This window comes from Rhinatrema bivittatum, chromosome 12, assembly GCF_901001135.1.
Source record: "Rhinatrema bivittatum chromosome 12, aRhiBiv1.1, whole genome shotgun sequence".
NCBI classification, from domain to species: Eukaryota; Metazoa; Chordata; class Amphibia; order Gymnophiona; family Rhinatrematidae; genus Rhinatrema; species Rhinatrema bivittatum.
Window position 1 is genome coordinate 13,669,744 of NC_042626.1, and position 20,749 is coordinate 13,690,492.

General features: G+C 48.5%; 1 protein-coding gene across 3 annotated transcripts; it reads left to right on the forward strand.

Moving 5' to 3' along the window:
* The first annotated feature begins 4,366 nt into the window (after positions 1-4,366).
* On the forward strand, positions 4,367-19,784 carry SMPD2 (sphingomyelin phosphodiesterase 2). 3 transcript variants are annotated; one of them, XM_029572854.1, is made up of 12 exons: positions 4,367-4,695; positions 4,859-4,947; positions 5,994-6,116; positions 6,717-6,813; positions 10,081-10,157; positions 12,181-12,274; positions 13,888-13,977; positions 14,377-14,459; positions 15,670-15,802; positions 16,299-16,403; positions 16,788-16,944; positions 18,275-19,784. In XM_029572854.1, exons 3-12 carry the CDS (start codon positions 6,067-6,069, stop codon positions 18,295-18,297), a joined length of 909 nt encoding a protein of 302 aa, XP_029428714.1. In that variant the 5' UTR covers positions 4,367-4,695; positions 4,859-4,947; positions 5,994-6,066; the 3' UTR covers positions 18,298-19,784. The 3 variants fall into 3 exon arrangements, with proteins under 3 accessions (XP_029428714.1, XP_029428713.1, XP_029428712.1); XM_029572852.1 differs by having other exon boundaries at positions 4,371-4,695; positions 17,423-19,784; XM_029572853.1 differs by lacking the exon at positions 5,994-6,116 and having other exon boundaries at positions 4,370-4,695; positions 17,423-19,784.
* The last annotated feature ends 965 nt before the right edge of the window (positions 19,785-20,749 follow it).

A 20,749-nucleotide genomic window follows, 5' to 3' on the forward strand; every position in this document is an offset into this window, starting at 1 on the left:
CTAGGTGTGCTTACTTTCTAATGAACTTAGCCTGGGGACACTGGCAGTGCCCAGCAAACCATACCTGGGAGCTTCTCAGCTGTGCTCGCCCTGAGATTGCTGTTGATTAGTGGAGCAGGGCAACTTTTTTCTTTTCCATCATTTTCCCTTCTAATTCCTGCCTTCCTCTCCTCCCACAGGGATGACCCCAGCACTCTCCTATCCCCTCCCCCCTTAATAAGTCCCCTAAAGCGACAGCTCCCAGACTTCCTTCCTGCCCCCTCCCCAGCTCTGCCCCTAGTCCTGGGATCGCAGAGTGCTGCAGGCTGGGCTGCGTCTGCTCCAGTCCCTACCTCCTGTTGCCCCCTACATGCTGCCTGCCTGCCCCCTCCCCAGCTCTGCCCCTAGTCCTGGGATCGCAGAGTGCTGCAGGCTGGGCTGCGTCTGCTCCAGTCCCTACCTCCTGTTGCCCCCTACATGCTGCCTGCCTGCCCCCTTCCCAGCTCTGCCCCTAGTCCTGGGATCGCAGAGTGCTGCAGGCTGGGCTGCGTCTGCTCCAGTCCCTACCTCCTGTTGCCCCCTACATGCTGCCTGCCTGCCCCCTCCCCAGCTCTGCCCCTAGTCCTGGGATCGCAGAGTGCTGCAGGCTGGGCTGCGTCTGCTCCAGTCCCTACCTCCTGTTGCCCCCTACATGCTGCCTGCCTGCCCCCTTCCCAGCTCTGCCCCTAGTCCTGGGATCGCAGAGTGCTGCAGGCTGGGCTGCGTCTGCTCCAGTCCCTATGTCCTGTTGCCCCTATATGTTGCCTGCCTGCCCCCTCCCCAGCTCTGCCCCTAGTCCTGGGATCGCAGAGTGCTGCAGGCTGGGCTGCGTCTGCTCCAGTCCCTACCTCCTGTTGCCCCCTACATGCTGCCTGCCCACGCTGGACAGGGAAGCAGAGCAATTGTTTTCTAATGCATCCATCACTGCCTCACCACCTCTTCTTGCCTGTCAAGAGTCAGCATGTGGGGGATTTATATTTGTTATTTATATTCTGCTTTTCAGCACTTCAAAGCGGATTACATTCAAGTACTATAGGTATTTGTCTATCCCCACAGGGTTTACAATCGAATTTTGTACCTGAGGCAATGGAAGGTAAAGTGACGTGCCCAAGATCACAAGGAGAGGCAGTGGAATTTGAACCCTGGTTTCCCCGGGTCGTGGTCCACTGCTCTAACCACTAGGCTACTCCTAGGATGCAAGTGAGCTTGTGTGAGTGTGTTAGAGAGAAGACAGTGTGCATTCCTCTCAATGCTCCCCCAACCCACAACAGGAGGGAGGGACTGAAGCAATAAACAGGGAGAACCCTGCCAGAGCTGGCAAGTTATACAAATTCCTGGAGTCTCCCGGCAAAATCCAGGGAGTTCCTAGGTACAGAAAATAACATGCTAGGAACAGATCAAGCTTCAGGGGACCTGATTTCTGTGGAAGTTGTTACATGATCTGGGAACATCCTGCTCTTTATCATTGTATAAAGTTGCCATGTTAGTCCACTTGAATACACGGAGATAAAAGTTATACATATTTTTTTGCTTTTATTTGTTATCAGGTGATACTTTTTTATTGGACTGACAACACATTTCTTGACTAGCTTTCGGGATCTAACATTCCCTTCTGACCAGAGGAAGGGAGTATTAGCTCCTGAAAGCTAGTAAAAAGGTATCACCAGATATATGTTTTGTTTTTTAATGGTTAACCTGTATCTCCTTTATCAGTATAACAGAGTTTCAATCCACCGATCCTCTTTATTTCTAATGTTACGTTTTATAGCATGTACATTACACAATGTGTAATCTAGATAAAACATTGCACAGATTTAAAAGAACTTTATTATAGATTGTTTTAACATAAAAGGTCTTTGGGCACTATTAGTCATATCAATAGACATACAATTACCTGGGAGTTTTCCCGATTTGTCCCAGAGACTCTGGAATTCTAAAGGCCTTGCCAGGTTAACACTAGAAAACTCTGGGTGTGGCAGAGAAGTGTCTGTGCGAGCCCTGTGCAGGCAGAAAGGAGAGGAGCATTGGCCGCATAATCAGGAAGAAGAATTCCATCTGTTTACGTGGCTGGAGGAAGAGTTCTATTGGCCTTGCGGACCCCATGGAGGAAGCTGCTGCTCCTTGTGAGTTTGGGGCAAGAGAGAGAGAGAATGAGTGAGTATGTTTGCGAGAAAGAGATGTGTGTGTGTGAGTGAGTGAAGGAGTGTATGTGAGTAACCATGTGTGTGGGAGGAAGTATACATGAGTGGGCATGTGGGTGTGTGTATGTGAGGGAGAGTAGGTGAAAGGGTGTGTGGGAGATTGTGTGTGTGAGTGAGTGAAGGAGTGTATGTGAGTAACCATGTGTGTGGGAGGAAGTATACATGAGTGGGCATGTGGGTGTGTGTATGTGAGGGAGAGTAGGTGAAAGGGTGTGTGGGAGATTGTGTGTGTGAGAGAGTGAGTGAAGGAGTGTATGTGAGTAACCATGTGTGTGGGAGGAAGTATACATGAGTGTGTGTGTGTGTGAGAGAGCGTAGGTGAATGGGTGTGTGGGAGATTGTGAGTGTGTGTGGGAGAGAGTGAGTAAAGGAGTGAGTGAAGGAGTGTATTGAGTAACCATCTGTATGGGAGGAAATATACTTGAGTGAGTGTGTGTGTGTGTGTGTGTGTGTGTGAGGGAGCGTAGGTGAATGGGTGTGTGGGAGATTGTGAGTGTGTGTGAGAGAGAGTGAGTGAAGGAGTGTATGTGAGTAACCATGTGTATGGGTGAGGAAGTATACATGAATGGGTATGTGAGTGTGCATATGTGAGGGAGAGTAGGTGAATGTCGAATGTTGGTATAGAAAATGTCGGTATAGAAAAACAATGTCGGTATAGAAAAATAAATAAGTATACATGAGGGGGCATGTGTGTGAGGGAGTGTAGATGAATGGGTGTGTGGGAGATTGTGTGAAGGAGTGTATGTGAGTAACCATGTGTGTGTGTGAGGAAGTATACATGAGTGGGTATGTGAATATGTGTATGTGAGGGAGAGTAGGTGAATGGGTGTGGGAGATTGCATATGTGTGGGAAATGAGAGGAGTGAGGGTGTAAGTGAGCATGTGTGAGTGTGTTAGAGAGAAGACAAAGTATGTGTGCATCCTCTCAATGCCCCCCAGCCCAAAAATCGATGACCATTTCAGGATGGGTTGACATCAAAAGTTCCCTATTATGTCAATAGAATGGAGATTGAAAGGTCAACAACTACATTTGAGGTGATGCCTTTTTATTGGATTAATTTAATGCATTTGTGAGCAGATGTGGAGCACTAATGCTCCCTTTATCAGGTAATGCAAAATGAGTGAGACCTAATAACCTGCTCACAAATATCTTAAACTAGTCCAATAAAAAGGCAAGACGTGTTCTTTCATCTTTACTGCTCTTTATACAAGGTCCTGGTGTAAGGTGTGTTCTGCTGTGGGCACATAGCATGTGGGTCTGCACAGCTTTTCTCTTGATTTAACAAAAGGGCCGAAGCAATACATCTGTGCTTTCCTAACGCATGCCCAGCCACTTCTCCTGGGCGCGCAATTGAGTATTTAAATGGGTCGTGCTGCCAAGGAGGCGCTAGGGACAAATGTATGCCCCTAGCACATTCCTGGCAGCAGGCAGCTAAATGAGTGACCGTTTTTAACAGGCTTTTATTAAATCGGCCTGAATTTGTGCACATAAACATGGTTTATACCAATTTGAGTGAAAAACAAGGTTTATAAGCATAAACCACATTTTATACATGTCTTTCTGTGCCCATTTTTGAGTAAGCTGGCCTTTTAAAAAAAATTACCAATACATTAACATACCCTTAGCTTACTGCATCCAGAGTTAACTTTTTTTTTTTTTTGGGTACGAGTAAAGAAAACCAACCCTGAAGTTCAGAGCATGTTTTTACTCATGTCTTTTACAGCAGGGTTAAGGCAACCCTGTTATTATGCTCAAATGAGGCAATACCAGCAAGTGGATTGTCTGCTACTATCTCATAACAGATCTGCACGCGCTATGAGTAACGCTGGCAGGTAATAATCCCAACTGCATTGGTTTCTACCACCGTTAATGAATGAAACTTTTTTTTTTTTTTTGTCAGTAGCATCCGGAAATCCCCGTTTCTGATAATCATTAGTTAGGTTTGGTGCATGCATTGTTGCCCAGATGTGCCACACCCTGCCCAGCAAAGCTGCCGTGCAGTTTATCAGTCATCGCCCAGCCTCTCATTGGCAGATGCATGGGGCTCTGCTCACGATTTAGGAATACTAGAGAAGCAGATAAATGAATATGCAAATAGGTTAGTAATATGCAAGCAGGATATTCGTGTAGGGGAGGAGAGACGGGCCCCTGTGCAGCCTCAGAACCAGTCGCACAGCGCGCTGCCTGCTGGCACCTTCCTCCTACCCACTTCTTCCTATCAGAGCCCAGGAGCCGGCTGGCGCTTTGCATGCCGGGGCTTGTCGTTTTCCGCACTCCGACGGGCCCTTCCTCCGCAACCGTCTGTGGGCGGGGATGAACTACAGGTTCCGGCGTGCAGCGCGCTGGCTCCCGGAGTGCCGGTGCGGACGCGAGAAGGGCGGCTCGCAAGCAAGGGGCAGCCCGGCACTGGGTGTACCGGAGGCAGCAGGAGCCTGACGCCGCGAGTCACGAGAGGCCCTGGTGGGCGTTAAAGAGGTAACGAGCAGGCTGTAGCGTGCAAACTCGGTCCTCTATGACCCCCCACCATCACGCCTCATCCTCGCCCTCCTCTTTAGTCCACTTCTTGTAAGCTCTTAGGGGCAGGAATCTCCTGCCTGATCCGTTCATTCTGCTGAAAATATCCGTGTTTACCTTCTAGAGCAGCACCCGCATTACCAGTGCTGTCTACCAGTCTAAAGGGTCCTGGTGCAAGAGGAATCTTTGTCACCTGGAGGAGAAGGCGCTGAGGTAGAGTCTTCCAGATGGCACTTTCATGTTTATTGATTTTTATATTTTGCAAAATAAAATGATTGTATTGCTTTATTTTTTTTTTTATCTATTACTTTGCATGCCTTTCTCTTTTTGTATTACACCTATTCTATTTATAACTTTTGTTTTAATAAGGGGCGAGTTCTGAAAAGTGGTCTCAAGGGGTCCAGACCCTTAGCTGTCCGTGCTGTATTCCTAATTTTTCCTGCATTGGCTCTGATGAGTGCGCAGTTTAGTAAGCTTCATGAGGATAGGATCCGTTAAATAAGAGAAGAGAAATTGAGAATCAAAGAGAAAGAGCTGAAATATGATGTTTGTTTTTAAGTGAGTGCTCTGTTATCTATATTTTGGGTTTCTTTTTGTTTTTTCATTCTTGCACTGCTGCTTGTCAAAGCCACAGGCCCCATGTTATCAAACCTTGATTCTGAGCTGCTGTGAAGCCTCGTGCACCATCATCACTTCTGGTTTTATTGCTTTATGCTTCCTTAAACCGGTCAGAGTTGCTGCGTCTACAGTGGAGACTGCAGAAGAGCGCGCTTTTGCAGTGTTGCCTCAGCAATGGGTGGCCTTGGGGTGGACTCTGTTGTCCTATTCTGCTTTGCTGAAAGGGCACCTGAAGGGGGGAGGGCGACGGGGAAGGTGATGAGTAAGACTAGCAAGCTGCTTGGCCAAGGCACTCCCTGATAGCTTATAGTCATTTGGGTACAATTGGAGCATATTAATTTCTCCATTTTATTTGAAAACTTCCCCCAAACCTAAAAAAAAAACAGGTTGCGCTCCCTCCTCAGATTCTCTGATGTGGTGCATTTAATGGAAGACTAAAACCGTGCTCTCCGTCTTCCTCTGCAGCTATGCTAGGCAGACTGGATGGGCCAGTTGGGTCTTTCTCTGCCATCCTGTATTCCATCCTGTATTCCATGGGATGGGCCAGTTGGGTCTTTCTCTGCCATCCTGTATTCCATGTGAGGGCACATGGGACTTGTAATGGGGACATTAAGCTCTGACCGACACTTCTCCCTCTTCAGGATTGCAGCAAGATCTCTTCTCGCATCCTCGTAAGTTGAGGTGGAGGAACAGCTGCTGGCACACCCCTTCGCTATGGAGACTGAGCCCGCTCTCCAGCTGCGAGTGTTTGATTTGAACTGCTGGTGAGTTCAGAGTTCACGCTCTGCTCGCCGGGAGCCAACATAAAACGATGTCCTAGTGCACAAGCTTTTTGAGATCACTTTTCCCACCTTGCGCTAGTCTGAATGCGACTGTTGTCCCAGGCCGTCTCTGATCCTTGTCCTGCTCTCGGAGGACGGTGGCGGATTATTGGGCGTTGCATAGCAGTCATTCAGGCATCCTGTGCGTGCGTGGAGGTCTCTGTATCCTGAAACCGTGTCAGTAGGAAAGGGTCATGGTTTCAGTATGGGAGAAGGTTGAGCCTATCTTGGGGTGATGTGGTTGAGAGCCGTGTTAACATCTGTCCAAGAAGGACTGAATGCAGCTGTGGTGCCTTAATTCCTCTGGCAACCATGTAACCTGACACTGCCAGTCTCCCAGCAGAATTAAATAGAAGCATTTTGTGAATGGGAAAATTAGTAATTTATCCAGTTCATACTGGCCAGAGACAGGAGGAGCTTGCTCTCCCCCCCACCTCTTCCCAAACGCCATGCAGCATGGGGGGTGTCCCATTAGGGCAGTTATCCGAGGATGAGCCAGAAAGTCCCTATTTTACGCTATTTCCTTCTGTTTCTGCGTGCCAGGGCGATCCGTTATATGAGCAAGCTGCGTGAGGAGCGTATCGAGCTGATTGGAGATTTCCTGAGCCGGGAAAACTTCGACCTTGTCCTTTTGCAGGAGGTAAGAACCTGCAGGGGCAGGTGATGGGCTAGGGGCGGCTGATGATGAAAGCAGGTTCAGGGGGGATATGATAGAGGTCTTTAAGATCATGAGAGGTCTTGAACGAGTAGATGTGAATCTGTTATTTACACTTTCGGATAATAGAAGGACTAGGGGGCATTCCATGAAGTTAGCAAGTAGCACATTTAAGACTAATCGGAGAAAATTCTTTTTCACTCAACGCACAATAAAGCTCTGGAATTTGTTGCCAGGGGATGTGGTTAGTGTAGCTGGGTTCAAAAAAGGTTTGGATAAGTTCTTGGAGGAGAAGTCCATTAATGGCTATTAATCAAGTTTACTTAGGGAATAGCCACTGCTATTAATTGCATCAGTAGCAAGGGATCTTCTTAGTGTTTGGGTAATTGCCAGGTTCTTGTGGCCTGGTTTTGGCCTCTGTTGGAAACAGGATGCTGGGCTTGATGGACCCTTGGTCTGACCCAGCATGGCAATTTCTTATGTTCAGGTTGGTGAGCTGCGGAGTTCAGATTCTAAAACCTAACAAGCTAGGGCCAGTGCAGAAATGCAAGATTGTAATTTCATTTCCATAGAAGAGCATAAGAATCGCTGTGCTGGGTCAGACCGCGGGTCCATCTAGCCCAGCGTCCTATCGCCATCAGCGGTCAATCCCGATCTCTAGGAAGCACCCCGTCATCCGTTTTGCAGGGATAAGCAGTGGCTTTCCTCCAAGTCTATCCGGCTAATAATTGTGTAAGGGCTTTGCCTCCAGGGACTTCATTAAACTCTGCAATGCGAGATGCCTTGACCACATGCTCCAGCAACCACTTCCTAGATTGTGCGTTGAGGAAAGAAATGCTTTATCAGATTAGTTTAAAATCTGCCACCTATTGCTGTCACGGGGCATCCCCTGGTCTCAGTACCATGCCCTATTTGCCTCTTGTAAAGCTGCTTGGCCGTTCCGTCCCCTTTCACCATCTTTCCTGAGATGGAGGGAGCAGAAGCGAGCGCGGTGCTCCGAGGTGCGGTCCCACCATGGATCTGTGCAGGGGCATTGTGATAGTCTCTGTTTGGTCTACCCCGAGCAGCTGCTTGCTATTTTTACAGATATTGTTAGGTTTATCAGATTACATTTCGGCGATTTATGTTTAGAATTCTTATTTCAAAACCAGCCCAGGGGGGCGGGGGTGTGCGGAACTTAAACTGCAGGGCTCCGTTCCGAGATGTGGGAGTGACAAAGGCGTTAGGTAAACATCAGAACTTGCTTGCCGGGCTGACCCTGATGCCGGGGATCCTTGGGTAAAGTAGCAATCTAAGATAAGCTGGCCCACATTCTATGTTTTCCTTTGTAGAGTCCTGACTCTTGTTGGCTGGCCCTATAAATTGCAGACATCTTCCTTGACAAATTTTGTCTCTTGTACAGAACTGGTATGATTTTTTTCACTGTGGCACTGCCCTCCCACCCTCTCTAAATTGCAGCTTTGCCTTTCCCGTGAATCATACGGTTCTTTTCTCTCTCGTAATGTCCAGCTCGTGCATAAACCATGAGCTCTAAAATTCATTGCAAAAAAATGTTTAAAAATATCACGTGGACTTTTTTTCTCTCATGTTTCGTTAATTTCAGTGTCTACCTTGAACCCATAGGACAACCCAGAACAGTTTACAAAGAAAAAAAAAAGTCCAATAATAAACCTACCTCAGCATCATTAGTCTAACGCATCAGTAAATACTTTAATCTAAAATAGTTAGTGCACTGCTTTGCAAAAGCCTTCACACCCTTGTATGGTTTTCAAATTCTGCTCCCTCAGAAATACAAATCCAAAATTCATTAAAGCAGGAGTTTTTCACTACCCAACATCCTCTACACTTTCATGCTGAAAGAATAATTCTAGAAGTTTTGCAAAAGTGATTGCTTTAAGAATGAAAAACCAGAGTCTTGATTGCATAAGTCTTCACACCCGTTGTTATAGCAAACCCCCATTAGCTTTGGTTCGAAATCTTGGCATAACAAGGCCCACGAGGAGCTCACCAGAGCCCCGCGTGTGGGGGCAGAATCCTGCCGGCGCTGGGTTTGTTGTAGGAGTCCCTCCAAACCTTGACTCTAGTACTGAAGCAATCCCAGTTCTTCACGGACCAGAACGGTGCTCCGGCTGGAGCGCCCCAGTTTCACCAGCATGGCCTGCTCCTTCCGCTTACCTTCTGCAAAATTTTAGTGGATTGGTCTTGAGTAACCTGCTCCTTGGGTCACGCTTCATCCACATACCTTAATATTCAGACTGGGAAATGCTGTTGTTTGATCTATGTATTCGCCACTTCGGAGCGGATCATGTTCAGATGCTGCAGGTTATTTCCCTGTCTCCAGAGGGCTCACAGTCTGCCCCTGAAGCAGTGGAGGGGGAAGTGACTTGCCCAGTGACGCACGTTAACGCAGGAGCGCCCCGGCTAACGGGTCTGTAACGGTGGGCGTGGCCAGTAATTTGCTGGAGGCGGGTGCTCTAAGGGTGCCTTCACCTTTAAAAAAGGCTTCTGTCAGATGGAGCAGAACCAGGGGGAGTGCATCCAAAAGAAATTGGTGGTGCATGATTGGACGTGTTGAAGTAGGAGGAGCTTCCACTTAAAGGGGAAGTCTACTAAATTATTGGAAACGCATTGTTGGAGCTCCTGCTACTCCACTTTTATTATTTATAGATTGAGTTTGTGACATAAATGGCTTGCGATTTTCAAAACCTAGCTGGTTAGGGCAGTGAGCCGGATAAACACATCCAGCTAACTTAGCCAAGATATTCAGCGGCATTGGCCATGCTGTTGAATTAACCCAGATGATTTTTTTGTTCACCAGATACATTTATCCAGCTGAAGAGCAGGTCTGACTTATCCGGCTAAGTTAGCGGAATAAGTCTAAATATCGCTACTGATCTGGCTGAGTTAGCCGGACGAGCAGCTCCTCCCAGAACAACTACCATCCTGCCCACCACTTAAGCCAAATATGTAGTTATCCACCTAAGTGGCTGGATATTCAGATGCTGTCACTTAGCTGGATAAGTCAGAACCTCTTAATTTTATTATTAGTTTTGTTTGTTGATAAAATTAGGGATGTGCATTCGCTTCCGCCTGTTCCATTTTCCCGTGTGTACTGTAAAGTTGGCGACATAAGCAAACTGCCGAATCGGAGGAAACTAATGCAGATCCCTAACAAAACTGGCTGCGCAGGCCAGAGGGATGGAATCCCTCCATTAGTCACTTTTAAATGTGTTTTCCTTCTTTCTTTCCCAGATATGGAGTGAGAGAGATTATTTCAGCCTAAAAAGGAAGCTTTCCAACAGCCACCCCTTCTCCCACTTTTTCAAGAGGTACGACCAAGCTGGCACTGCTGATGTATCCCGGCCCCAGCGCTGGCGACCAGACCGGTAGCTTTAAACCCAGATCGTGGTGCGGGTCCATCTGGACCCTCAACCCACTTCTGTGAATTTGTGCAGAGCTGGAGTGGGCGGGAACGCTGGATACGTGTGGTGACCAGATCGCTCCCTGTCCAGGGGGAGGGTGCTGAGCCAGTCCTGGTTTTAATCTGATTTCCTTATTGAGTACCCTAACCGGGCCAGGCAAACGAGAGGCGGTCACTTACAGCACTGACATCTTGGAGGAGGCAAAATCCCTACCCCCCCCCCCCCCCCGAGGGCTGCTGAGCCATAGCCACCGATGAAAGGAGCACTGTGCTGGCACCACTGATAGGAGGGAGCACCGTATAGGAGGTAAGGTGGAGGAGGGAGCACCGTATAGGAGGTAAGGTGGAGGGGGGAGCACCGTATAGGAGGTAAGGTGGAGGAGGGAGCACCGTATAGGAGGAAAGGTGGAGGAGGGAGCACCGTATAGGAGGTAAGGTGGAGGGGGGAGCACCGTATAGGAGGTAAGGTGGAGGAGGGAGCACCGTATAGGAGGAAAGGTGGAGGAGGGAGCACCGTATAGGAGGTAAGGTGGAGGGGGGCTTGAATGACCAAAGATTCACCTAGGGCGCCAAAAACTCTCGCACCGGCCCTGACCCTAATTAAAACAGGACTACATCTCCCTGTATGCAGTGGGAGTAAAACCAGGACTGGCTCGGCTTGTGGTCTCGGATATGGAGCTATATGTTCACCCTGTGTGTAAGGGAAACACCAGGTCGTACCTTGTTCTCTCTCTCTCTCTCTGTTGATGAGCCCCATGGCTTGTGCTCGTTCTGTGGTGGGGGAGGGTGGGGGGTGTTTGTTTCTTGGGGGGAAGGAACCTGTTCTTCCAGTTAATGATTTCTGTAAGCCATTCTTCCCTTTATCGGCTGTTTCCAGGAGACAGGGGCTGGCGCTTCAGGGTTAATTACCGCCTCAGGGAGCAGAGGGCACCCTGGAGAGGACTCTCCCATATCTGTCCTAGGGCGGTGCCATCCTAGTGCCACGGGTGCCCAGGCTGGGGAGTTTTCACAGCCCGGGTGCCATCGACCCCCCAGCCTTTGGTTTTTCCTGGAAATATGTTTCAGATTTGGGGGGGGGGGGGGGTTTGTAATTTGAAATTACCGTTCCACCCGGCGATGTGCTATCGTTCACTTCACATATACGAGTACCGGCGGCCGTGCTCTGAGACACAGCACGGCCTTTTTCTGCTCAGAGAGCTGCTAGGATTTTTTTTTTGTCCAAGGCTTTTTCTGGGAGATCGTGAAGACTGCGTTTTTTTTTTTATCGCCGAACGTGGTGGGAATACAGCAGCACCAAAACCCTAGTGCTTGCAGAAGACTTGCAATGCCACGCAACTGCTGACGACGTAGCTCGAGTGCGTGAGAAACGACGTGGCAGAGCAGGCTTATGACGTCCTCGGGCGTTTCTTCCATCATGATGGGCTTAAAAGGAGAACTACTGAGTGGGTCCCGTAATCAGTTAATAAAAAAAAAAAAGGCTGAGCCTTGAGCAACGCGAGACTCTGGCTTGCGTCAGCTGCTAGGAGTTGGGCGACAGTGCGTAGACGTAGAGCCGCTTGAGTTTTTTTTCCCCAGATAAAATGTTTTCGCAGGTTTGAAAGAAGATCAGATGAATGCCCATTGGCTAGGGGTGCTGCTGTGAGAGCCGGGAGGGCATCCTTTAAAAAATGTAAAACGGGATATAAAATATTCGGAAGGCAGGCAGCAACATCTCCGGCCGTGCTTTCCTATACCATCCCGCTTCTCCAGGACCACCTTTAAAGGTTATAAAACAGGAAAAAAAACGCTTTCTAAAAGATGTGATTACAGGGGCGTTCTTATCCTAAAACTGTCCGGTGTTTCGAGAAGCGCATGGCGGGCTCCCGCTGGGTTTTAGCGAGATGATGACGAGGAGGCGGTAACTCTCTGCTTGCTTTCTTTCTCTCTTGCAGTGGCGTTATCGGCAGCGGACTGTGCGTCTTCTCCACGTACCCGATCCTGGACACCTTCCTGTACTGTTACTCTCTCAATGGCTATCCTTACATGGTGAGTGTATAGCGCAGCCACGGACCGCTGAGCATCAAAAATCAGAGGCCAGTGTCCCAGACCGGGCCCGGCAGCTGTGGTGGGCAGGGGGAGAAATGTGAAAATATCTGACTGTTTTTTCCGAGATGAACTCCGAGCAGCAGTGCTTGGAAAACAGATATAATCCTCGTGGGGGGTAAGCTTTGTATTTTGGCTGTCTGGTAAGTGTGCTGAGACGGATGAGCAGGGGACCAGGGCTTATCCCCAGCAGCCGTGGCAACACAGATCATAACTATTCCCTAACATATATCTGCTGCCATTTACTATGTTACTCTTATATGCAGAGCCCCCGGTTGCCTGCCGCACACTTTTCAAGATTCTGTGGCAAAACTCAGCAGGTTCTGTGGCAGATGTTTCAAGATTCTGATGTACTGATGTGACATATTGGAATGATTTTGCAAAAAGATGCACATCTGACTTGCAAAAAAAAAAAAAAAGTTAATTTTTTTTTATTGAAAACCATTCACTTTGTTTTTAAACAATATTTAAAGTGTGTATATATACCAGATATATATAAAATGTACCAAGTACAAACATCAACAATATATCAAGTTACATGTGTTACAAACTTTCAACTATGAAACATGGTTTGTGTTTTGAATTGAAATAGTGTAACCATCCTGTTTTGTGTTTTTGTTTTTTTTTAAAGTCCTTGCCTTTCCAAATATATGATCTACTGTATTCTAAAAATGCTCTCAGCATCTGCAGTTTGTCAGCCTGTTAATTACACAGAATATGTGCATATATATTGGACACATGGTAACATACAAAAAAAGGGTCATATCACAAGTTGAAACTTGCCAGTAGTGTCCATCATCAAGGCTTCTTTGAATTAAAATTAATGCCCTATTGGCCAGCTGTGAAACACCAACTGTTGCAGATTTCTAAAAACACTCCAGGTCTTCGTAAATGTTGTAGGATTGGCCGCATAAGCAGGTGCAAGAACCTTTTGTATAAGGATGAGATTCTCCTAAAGGATCCTCACTCCATCCAGGAATTAGATCAAAATAATCTCTGGTTTGATTTAAGAGGGATCAAACATTCTGACAGCTTTCTTGGTCTAATCCAACTTCATCTCTCCCCTCCTGTTCTCTTCAAGACAGGAGAAGGTGATGGAGTTAATGGAAGGAAAGGAGCTGGATTAGGGGAGAGCCTCTTCTGCAACACCCTCTCACCCCATGTTCCCTAAAGGCAGTTTATGAGGGGAGGATCTGGAGCAGGAGAAGAGGGAGACAACTGAGACTCTAGCTTTTGTCAAAAGATTGAATTAAGTGGTGGCATTGCTTCAGGATATGTTGATTCTGTGGTAGGTTGTCAATTAGGCAGCAACAAGCTAATTTTGCAGTTTCTCCTGTGGTCACAAAATTGGGGAGGTTAGTGGCGCTGAGTAAATGTTCCATCACTAACAATAACTCCACTTTCCAGCTGTGATTTTCCTGCAGGAACCAATAAGTCATGCTTATCCTGGGCTCACAGGGAAAATGCTGTATCGTGCAAGTTTGGTGTTTTTTGTTTTGTTTTTTTTTTTATTATTTAATTCCTTGAATACCTTCACTTCTCATTGTTCTTTGCAGATTCAGCATGGAGATTGGTTCTGTGGCAAAGCAGTGGGTTTGCTCGTTTTGAACATTGGGGACATGGTCTGCCACGTCTATGTCACGCATGTAAGTGAGCACCAACACGGGGAAGAGGGCCCACGTGACAGGAAAGGAATTGACTCATTTACCGGTTGTTTTTGTGGAGGTGGGACAGTTTTTTTTTTGTTTGTTTGTTTGTTTTTTTAAAGCACAGACAAAGGATGAGAGTGGATGAGAGCACATGAGAGAGAACTTTACCGTAGCAAGGTTCAAATCTTCTTACCAATCTCTGCTCCACTTTTCTTTTTCCTCGTTCCAGCATTATTAAAATTGAAATAAAGAAGAATATCAAATGCACCCCCTTTTCCCTTTGTTTACTTCTGAAATGTTTTCCCCTCTCGGACCTGTGCAGCAATCGTACTTACTCAGTCCTCCGGCTCCCCCCCATCAGTGACCTCACCCCCACTTCTATTTGTTTTCTCCTAGCTCCACGCCGAATATTGCCGGGAGAAGGATAAATATCTCCCGCACCGCGTGCTGCAGGCTTGGGAGCTGGGCCAGTTCATCCGGTGAGTCGGAGGCTGGGAACCGCGCAGCAGCGTCCCCCTCTCCTCTCTTGCCAGAGCGGGTGCTTAGGAGGCGTAGGGGGCGGGGAGCTCGCGTCTCTCGCTGCCTCGGGGTAGGCCCAGCAGCAGTCGCTTTGAAATAGTGATGCAAGAGCCCTGGTTTTGCTGGAGATTTTGGATCATCTCAGCAGATGACTCTGCAACAGCGGGGCTGTAAGAGCGCACCGGCTGGGGTGAGAAACTAAGGATCGGGGGGGGGGGGGGGGGAGTTTTGTTGTATTTTGGCCACTGGGCGAGCGGGAGGCCAGGGCTCATCCCCAGCTGCAGTAGCCACACGGATCACTACTTAACTGCCTTTATAGGCCATGGTGACCCTGTTTGTGGACCCACTGCAGCAGGACACGGACCACAGAAGCTGATGGACCCCGAAACTATAAGGGAGATAAGGTACTTCTCAACAAAACTGTTGTTGAAATGCCATGTCTTAAGAGACCCCCCTTGCCTGAACCCCAGAATGCATATTTGGCAGTGGCGGGCACCGTACCTTAGAATGTGCTTCCGCAGGTGATCAGATTGGAATATGACTTTATTCGACTTAGCTCCTAAAAACCCAGTTTTTTTAGCCTAGCCTTTTCCATTTGTATTTCACTTTGTTTTTATTTCGAGCTGGTTTTTTTTTTTTTTTTGGCTGTGTTTTATTTAGTGTTTTATACTGTCTTGTCTGTGTATTGTACAGACGTAAGTATGTTTTGATTATTCTGTGTAAATTGTTACCTGCTGAGTTGGGTGGATCAGTAGCCTTTAACCGGTGTAAATAAATAAATACTGCTGTTTTTATGCCATAAACCCTATATTTGAATCTGGAAGAAAGAAGAAAACTATTAAAGAAAACACCCTCCAAAAGAAGCATATACAAATTAAAGATCCCTTAATTGGAGAAATCAAAGCAAAGAAGTAAGTGGTGAAAGACAGAGAGGTAGTTGCAGCTGTGCTGGACTGACTGGAATGGCCTGTACATGTTACACGCTAGGAACCCCAGGAGGAGGCCAGCTTTGGCAGTAAGATGAGCATTAGCAGGAGATCTCAACAGCCCCTGGCGTACGAGTCCCCCAGATAAACCCATTTGGAGACCCCTGTGACATGCTGCAGGAGTAGACTTGGAGTGCAGATGACAGGTTTGTTCTTTTTTTATGACTCTGAGCCTCCTTTTCAGGCACACTTCAAAGGCAGCGGATGTGTTGATAGTGGGCGGGGATTTGAACATGCATCCCAGGGACGTCGGCATGAGACTGCTGCGTGAGTGGACGGGACTTCGTGATGCCTTCCTGGAGACGGAACGGTTTGAGGTGAACGAATAAGCAGTGGTGGTTTTTTTTTTTCTTGCCTTTTAATGCACCCTTCAAATCTGCTCCTCCCTCTTCCCCTGCACCTGACCACCCCCCACAAAGATCTCCCATGCTGTCCCCCCCCCCCCCCCATTGGTTATCCTTCTGTACTTGCCTGTGGCAATAGTATTAATGTGGGAGTTCACAGCTCCTGCAGTCAAAACCTCTCCTAGCTGTAGTCATTAGCTGGGTTGTCCTGGATCTTTAAACTTCTTTCCATTTCTATCTCAGCAATAGGGAAGTATTTAAAAGCATTGGTCGTAGGGTACTCACAACTCCCCTAGACCTTGCCTCCCCAGCAGGAAGTGCCGTTGGGGAGTGTGTAGCTCTTCCCATTCCCCAGCAGGAGGTGCTGGTGGGGAATGTGCAGCTCTTCCCCTGGCCCGCTGCAGAATGTTTGCTCTGTAACTGCCCACTGTTGTAAATCGGTGTAATCTGGAGCCGAATATCCTCACAGGGATCCCAGGATGGCTGTACCTTACTACCAAACAACTGCTATGCCAACCTAAAGGAGCTGGCGCCGTTTCCTCACGGGATTAGGATTGACTACGTTCTGTACAAGGTAAGGAACTTCCGCTCCCGGGAAATAGCAATTCAGTAGTGGCTGGGGGGAAGGGAGGGTGACTCTGGTCCCTCCTTATCATTTTGACGCTTTTATTGAGCTGAGTTCCAAAGGAGAAATCCATTCTGCTATGTAACAGGTGAGGCAGGGGCAGAGATGCGAGCTCTTGATCTGCCTTTGCATGCTAGGTCCATACAAGAAGTGAGCAGCCCATGAGCCGCTCGCAGTCCATCCGTTCAGTCGGTGTTTGGAGGGAACTGAACACCTGGGAGATTCAGTAAAGACTTTCACGGACTTGTCCGGGCGCTTCGGCTTTTGTGGATGGGTGTGAAGGCGACGGGAGAGTGGTAGAAATGTGATGCAGGTTCCCGGTTTTGTTTGCAGGGGCTGTCTCGGTTCAGAGTGAAGTGCAATCAGCTGGTGACCACGGCGGGAACGGCTCCGGGGAGGACCTTTCCCTACTCGGATCACGAGGCAGTGATGGCAACGCTCTGCGTGGAGAAGCCAGGGCAGGCAGAGGGTTTGGCGGTCAAGACAGAAGGTAAATCTGCAAGGAGACGGCCCCTCTCCCCCGGGCCATTCGGTTTCCTGCTTTCCGTACGCAAAAAGTGCAGTGAGTTGTTCAGCTGCGTCTCCCACGTGGAGAACATAAACACTAGCATAGCAGGTCAGCCTCGAGAGCCATCGGGCTCAGCATCCTGCCTCTCCTAGTGGGACTCGGGGGGAGTGTACGGTCCCCGTCCTAACCTCTGCTCTGTCCCATGGATCTATGCTCCTGAGCAGAACTGTTTTTGCAGGCCTTCCGAATTTAGCAGGATGGCATTTGAGCTCTTACAGATCGGTGGCGTGCTACATCAGCCAGGAATTTTGCTCGTATGAATGCAGCAGAAAAGAGGGGTGCAGGGTTTCTTGGGCCTTTCACCCAGTAATCCTGCTGTCCTCCCAAGGCCCTGGGAAGCATCCTGCCTAAGCGGCACTAGGTAGCGCTAATCGGGGCTGGCCCTGTCCTTCTCTTTCAGAGCTTAACCCGCAGCTGGTGGACACCATGAACGAAGCCCGGACCGAGGTGAGGGTGGGCCTTCACACGGCAGAGTGCCAGCGCTACTCCTCGGGACGCATGGCCGTGCTGGGCCTGCTGCTGCTAGTGCTACAGGCCAGCATGGCTCTGTTTTCCTCCCTGGGCTCTGAGGTGGGACAGACCTTCCCCAAGCTCTCCTCCTACCTGCTGGCTTTCCTGGCTTTCGCGGTGCTGCTGGTCTCCAGCGTCTGCTACGTGTTTCACACCATCGAGGTGCGGCTGCTGCAGGGCACGGAGGAGCAGATGAGGCTGGCGGTCCAGGTTCTGCAGGACAGACTGAGCTGCAGCTGAAGCCACGAGCCCGGACGGCGGCAGGAACCGCCAGCCCTCTTGTCCACCTTCAGCGGAGGTGGCCTGGGGACCACTCACTCCGTTTATCCACCAGCTGCGGCTTCTTCCAGATCTGTCTTTCCGGTCCCCTTTATTTTGTATGTGTGTCTGTTTTTGCCATTTCAGAATCAAGCTTTATTGCTTTTCCTTTTAGAGTCACAAAGTGTGAGATGTGCCCCGTCTAGGATGAGAGTGAGAAGGAGAGTTGACTTAACGCCCCTCACCCCCTGACCCAGCCCACAAGACAGTGAGAGCTGCTGGGGTGCAGGGGCCTTCCATGGGGCCAATTAGAAACCTTAGCACTGCCCAGCCTAGCCTATGCCTTGTGTGGACCACAGAGAAGCTTCTCTCTCTCTCTCCCCTCTTTTTAATTTTAAATTTCAACTAATACCTGGAAGCAAATGCTTTCTTCAATCGAGTTTGGCATCTTAACAGATTTTACTCACCAATCATTGTCCCCTAGAAGAAGAATGTGATAGCTCCTGATCGTAATCCGATGCGGTTTGACTCTTCCCTGCTGCCCTAGAAGCTCGTTGCTGGAGATGGGCCGTTGGCGGCAGCCGTCGACCTGAAGCAGTAAGCTGCAACGTGCATTAGGGAGACAGCCTTCTCCGAATTCAGGTTATGATTAATGAATGATGCTAGTGCTTGTTTAAATTCCTGTGTAATGTCAGTACTACCCGAGGAACGGAGGCTAATTATAATCAGCGCATGACGTTGAGCTAAAGGCTGAACGACAGGCATTTTAAAAAATAAATTTTTTTTAAGGGGAGAGCCTGGTAATGACTGTAACTGTATTTTATCCTGTGTTCTTTTGAAGGTTTTTGCCAACCCTAACCAGGTTAGCAGTGGAGGACAGTTCTGGCGCTGGCATTCTCTTCCCTTAAGCAGGGATGTGCGTTCGTCTGCATTCGTTTTCTCCGAATCGGCGGGTGCCTGCCTACCTCTCCAACTGCTAATACCCATGAGGAAACTGAGAGTATGTGAGTATCTCATTAAAAACACATGCATAGTCTCCGTTTTTCCCCGGTGTACTAGAAGGCCGGCGAGGTACCTGCGTACCTGCCAAAACGAATGCACGTCCCTAGGCTTTAGGCAGTCTCTCTCTGTCTTGCAGACTCAAGAAACTTTCTTGTCCTAATAATCTATGCATGCGCTGCCGAAGTCAGACATACAGGGTAAAAAGAAAAAATATTTACGAAGTACAGAAAGGCCCATCCCATTCCTGGATTCTGTGCAGCTCAGCGTTGCCTCAACTCCTGTTATGTGCATCCTCCTACCAGGCCAGAAACATATCTTTACTGCTGTTTCCCCAAAGATTATGCAGTTTTTCCTGTTCATTCTTTTGTGGTAAGGCTTTTAATTTCTATCAGCTTCAGGAAATGTGCATCTCTTTCATCGTTTGTGTTTTGCAAGCTCTCTCGCTTTGGTGTTGCATGGTATGCAGACTCTAGTTTCTTGGGGTTTCCATTTCAGTCTGTCTGCCTGATTCTGCTTCTAATTTGTGGGTCTCGCTCTGGGTTTGCATGCTGCCAGTGTGTAGTTTCCGTGTAGGGATCAATAGCACGTCTACGTGTTACGTTTTCCAGGCTGCACCTCCCCATAGGAGGTTGGGGCCTGCTGTAATAATTACAGTGCTGTCTTTTCCTGGATAGGATTGTTGCTGTTTGGGACTTGGCAGTTAGTGCTTTTAATAGTGTGGCAGGTTTGCTAGATTGGTGCCAAGGATTTTGAGGGCTTTCAGTGTGTGACAAAGTGCCTTGTAACGGACTAAGGCCTAGATTTTTCATTCTGCTATAAATATAGTGGAATGAAGAGCCACGGGGGGGGGGGGGGCAATAGCGTGCACCCCGCTGCATCGAGACGGTGCGTTTTCGCCCACCGTGGTTGCGGCCGCGATGCACACTATCCACCCACATCGCACCTCTGCAAAAGGTGCAGTTATTTCCAGTGCTACTGCTGGTAATTAGTGGGAAAAAATCATCCCCGGCAGCACAACCGGGCCCAACGTTTTTTTTAAACCCCAAGCAAAACCCTCTGCTTTCCCTCATTTAAAAGCTATCGAGGCGGTCGTTATCGTGTGCGTTAGGGCGTTAGTGCACGAGATAACGGCCCATCGTGCTTTGAAACCTGCCCCTGGGCGTTTGTTACCAGTACTGAGGTGTTTGGGGGGGTTAGTAAGGAGAAGTGTCTGCAAGCACTGGCAGGAGTTCTGGGGCAGAGCTGGAGCTGCAGTGTTGCTGGAGGGAGTCTGTATAGTGTGTGTGGTGAATGCTGGAGCCCAGGCAGCAGGACTGTATGTAAGACCTGGTTAAAGGATGCAATGAAATAAGTCTCATGGGTTTGGCAGAGGGCTTGCAGCTGTTCTGGTGTCTCTTTTTTTGCACAGAGGGCCTGTATGGCTTTTTCTTGCACTGCTTTACACCCAGTGCAGAGATCCCAGGTGCAGTTTGCGTCAGGCCAAGGGCGGCTCGGCTGTAGGGGTTTGCAGCTCGGTTCAGGACCACAGCTGGGTCAGGTTTTCAGGATATCACTTAAATTTGCATGCAGCTGTATTACATGCACGTTTATTAGGGTTATTTGGAGCCCTCGAGGACTGGAGTCCTCCACCCCCATCTGCCTTATACTTATTTAAGTAAAAAGTGAGGGTGGTTTTTTTGTTTAATGGAGAATTGAAATTTTTGCCTTCCAGCTTCAGAGGTAGGGCCCATGCTTTACAGGAGGTCTCTACCCCAGGGCTTCTCAAACAGTGAAGGCCCCCTATATGCAAATGTACCTCATGCATATTCAAGGGGACTACACTGAAAAGCTGACTTGCAGTGGGATCAACGAGATCTGCTGTACGGGAAAGAGGTGAGGGCTGCCAAGAGTCTGGTTTGGCCCTTCCAGTAGGAGGGTAAGGATGCTGCAGGACAGTTGACTAATACTAAGCCTGCGG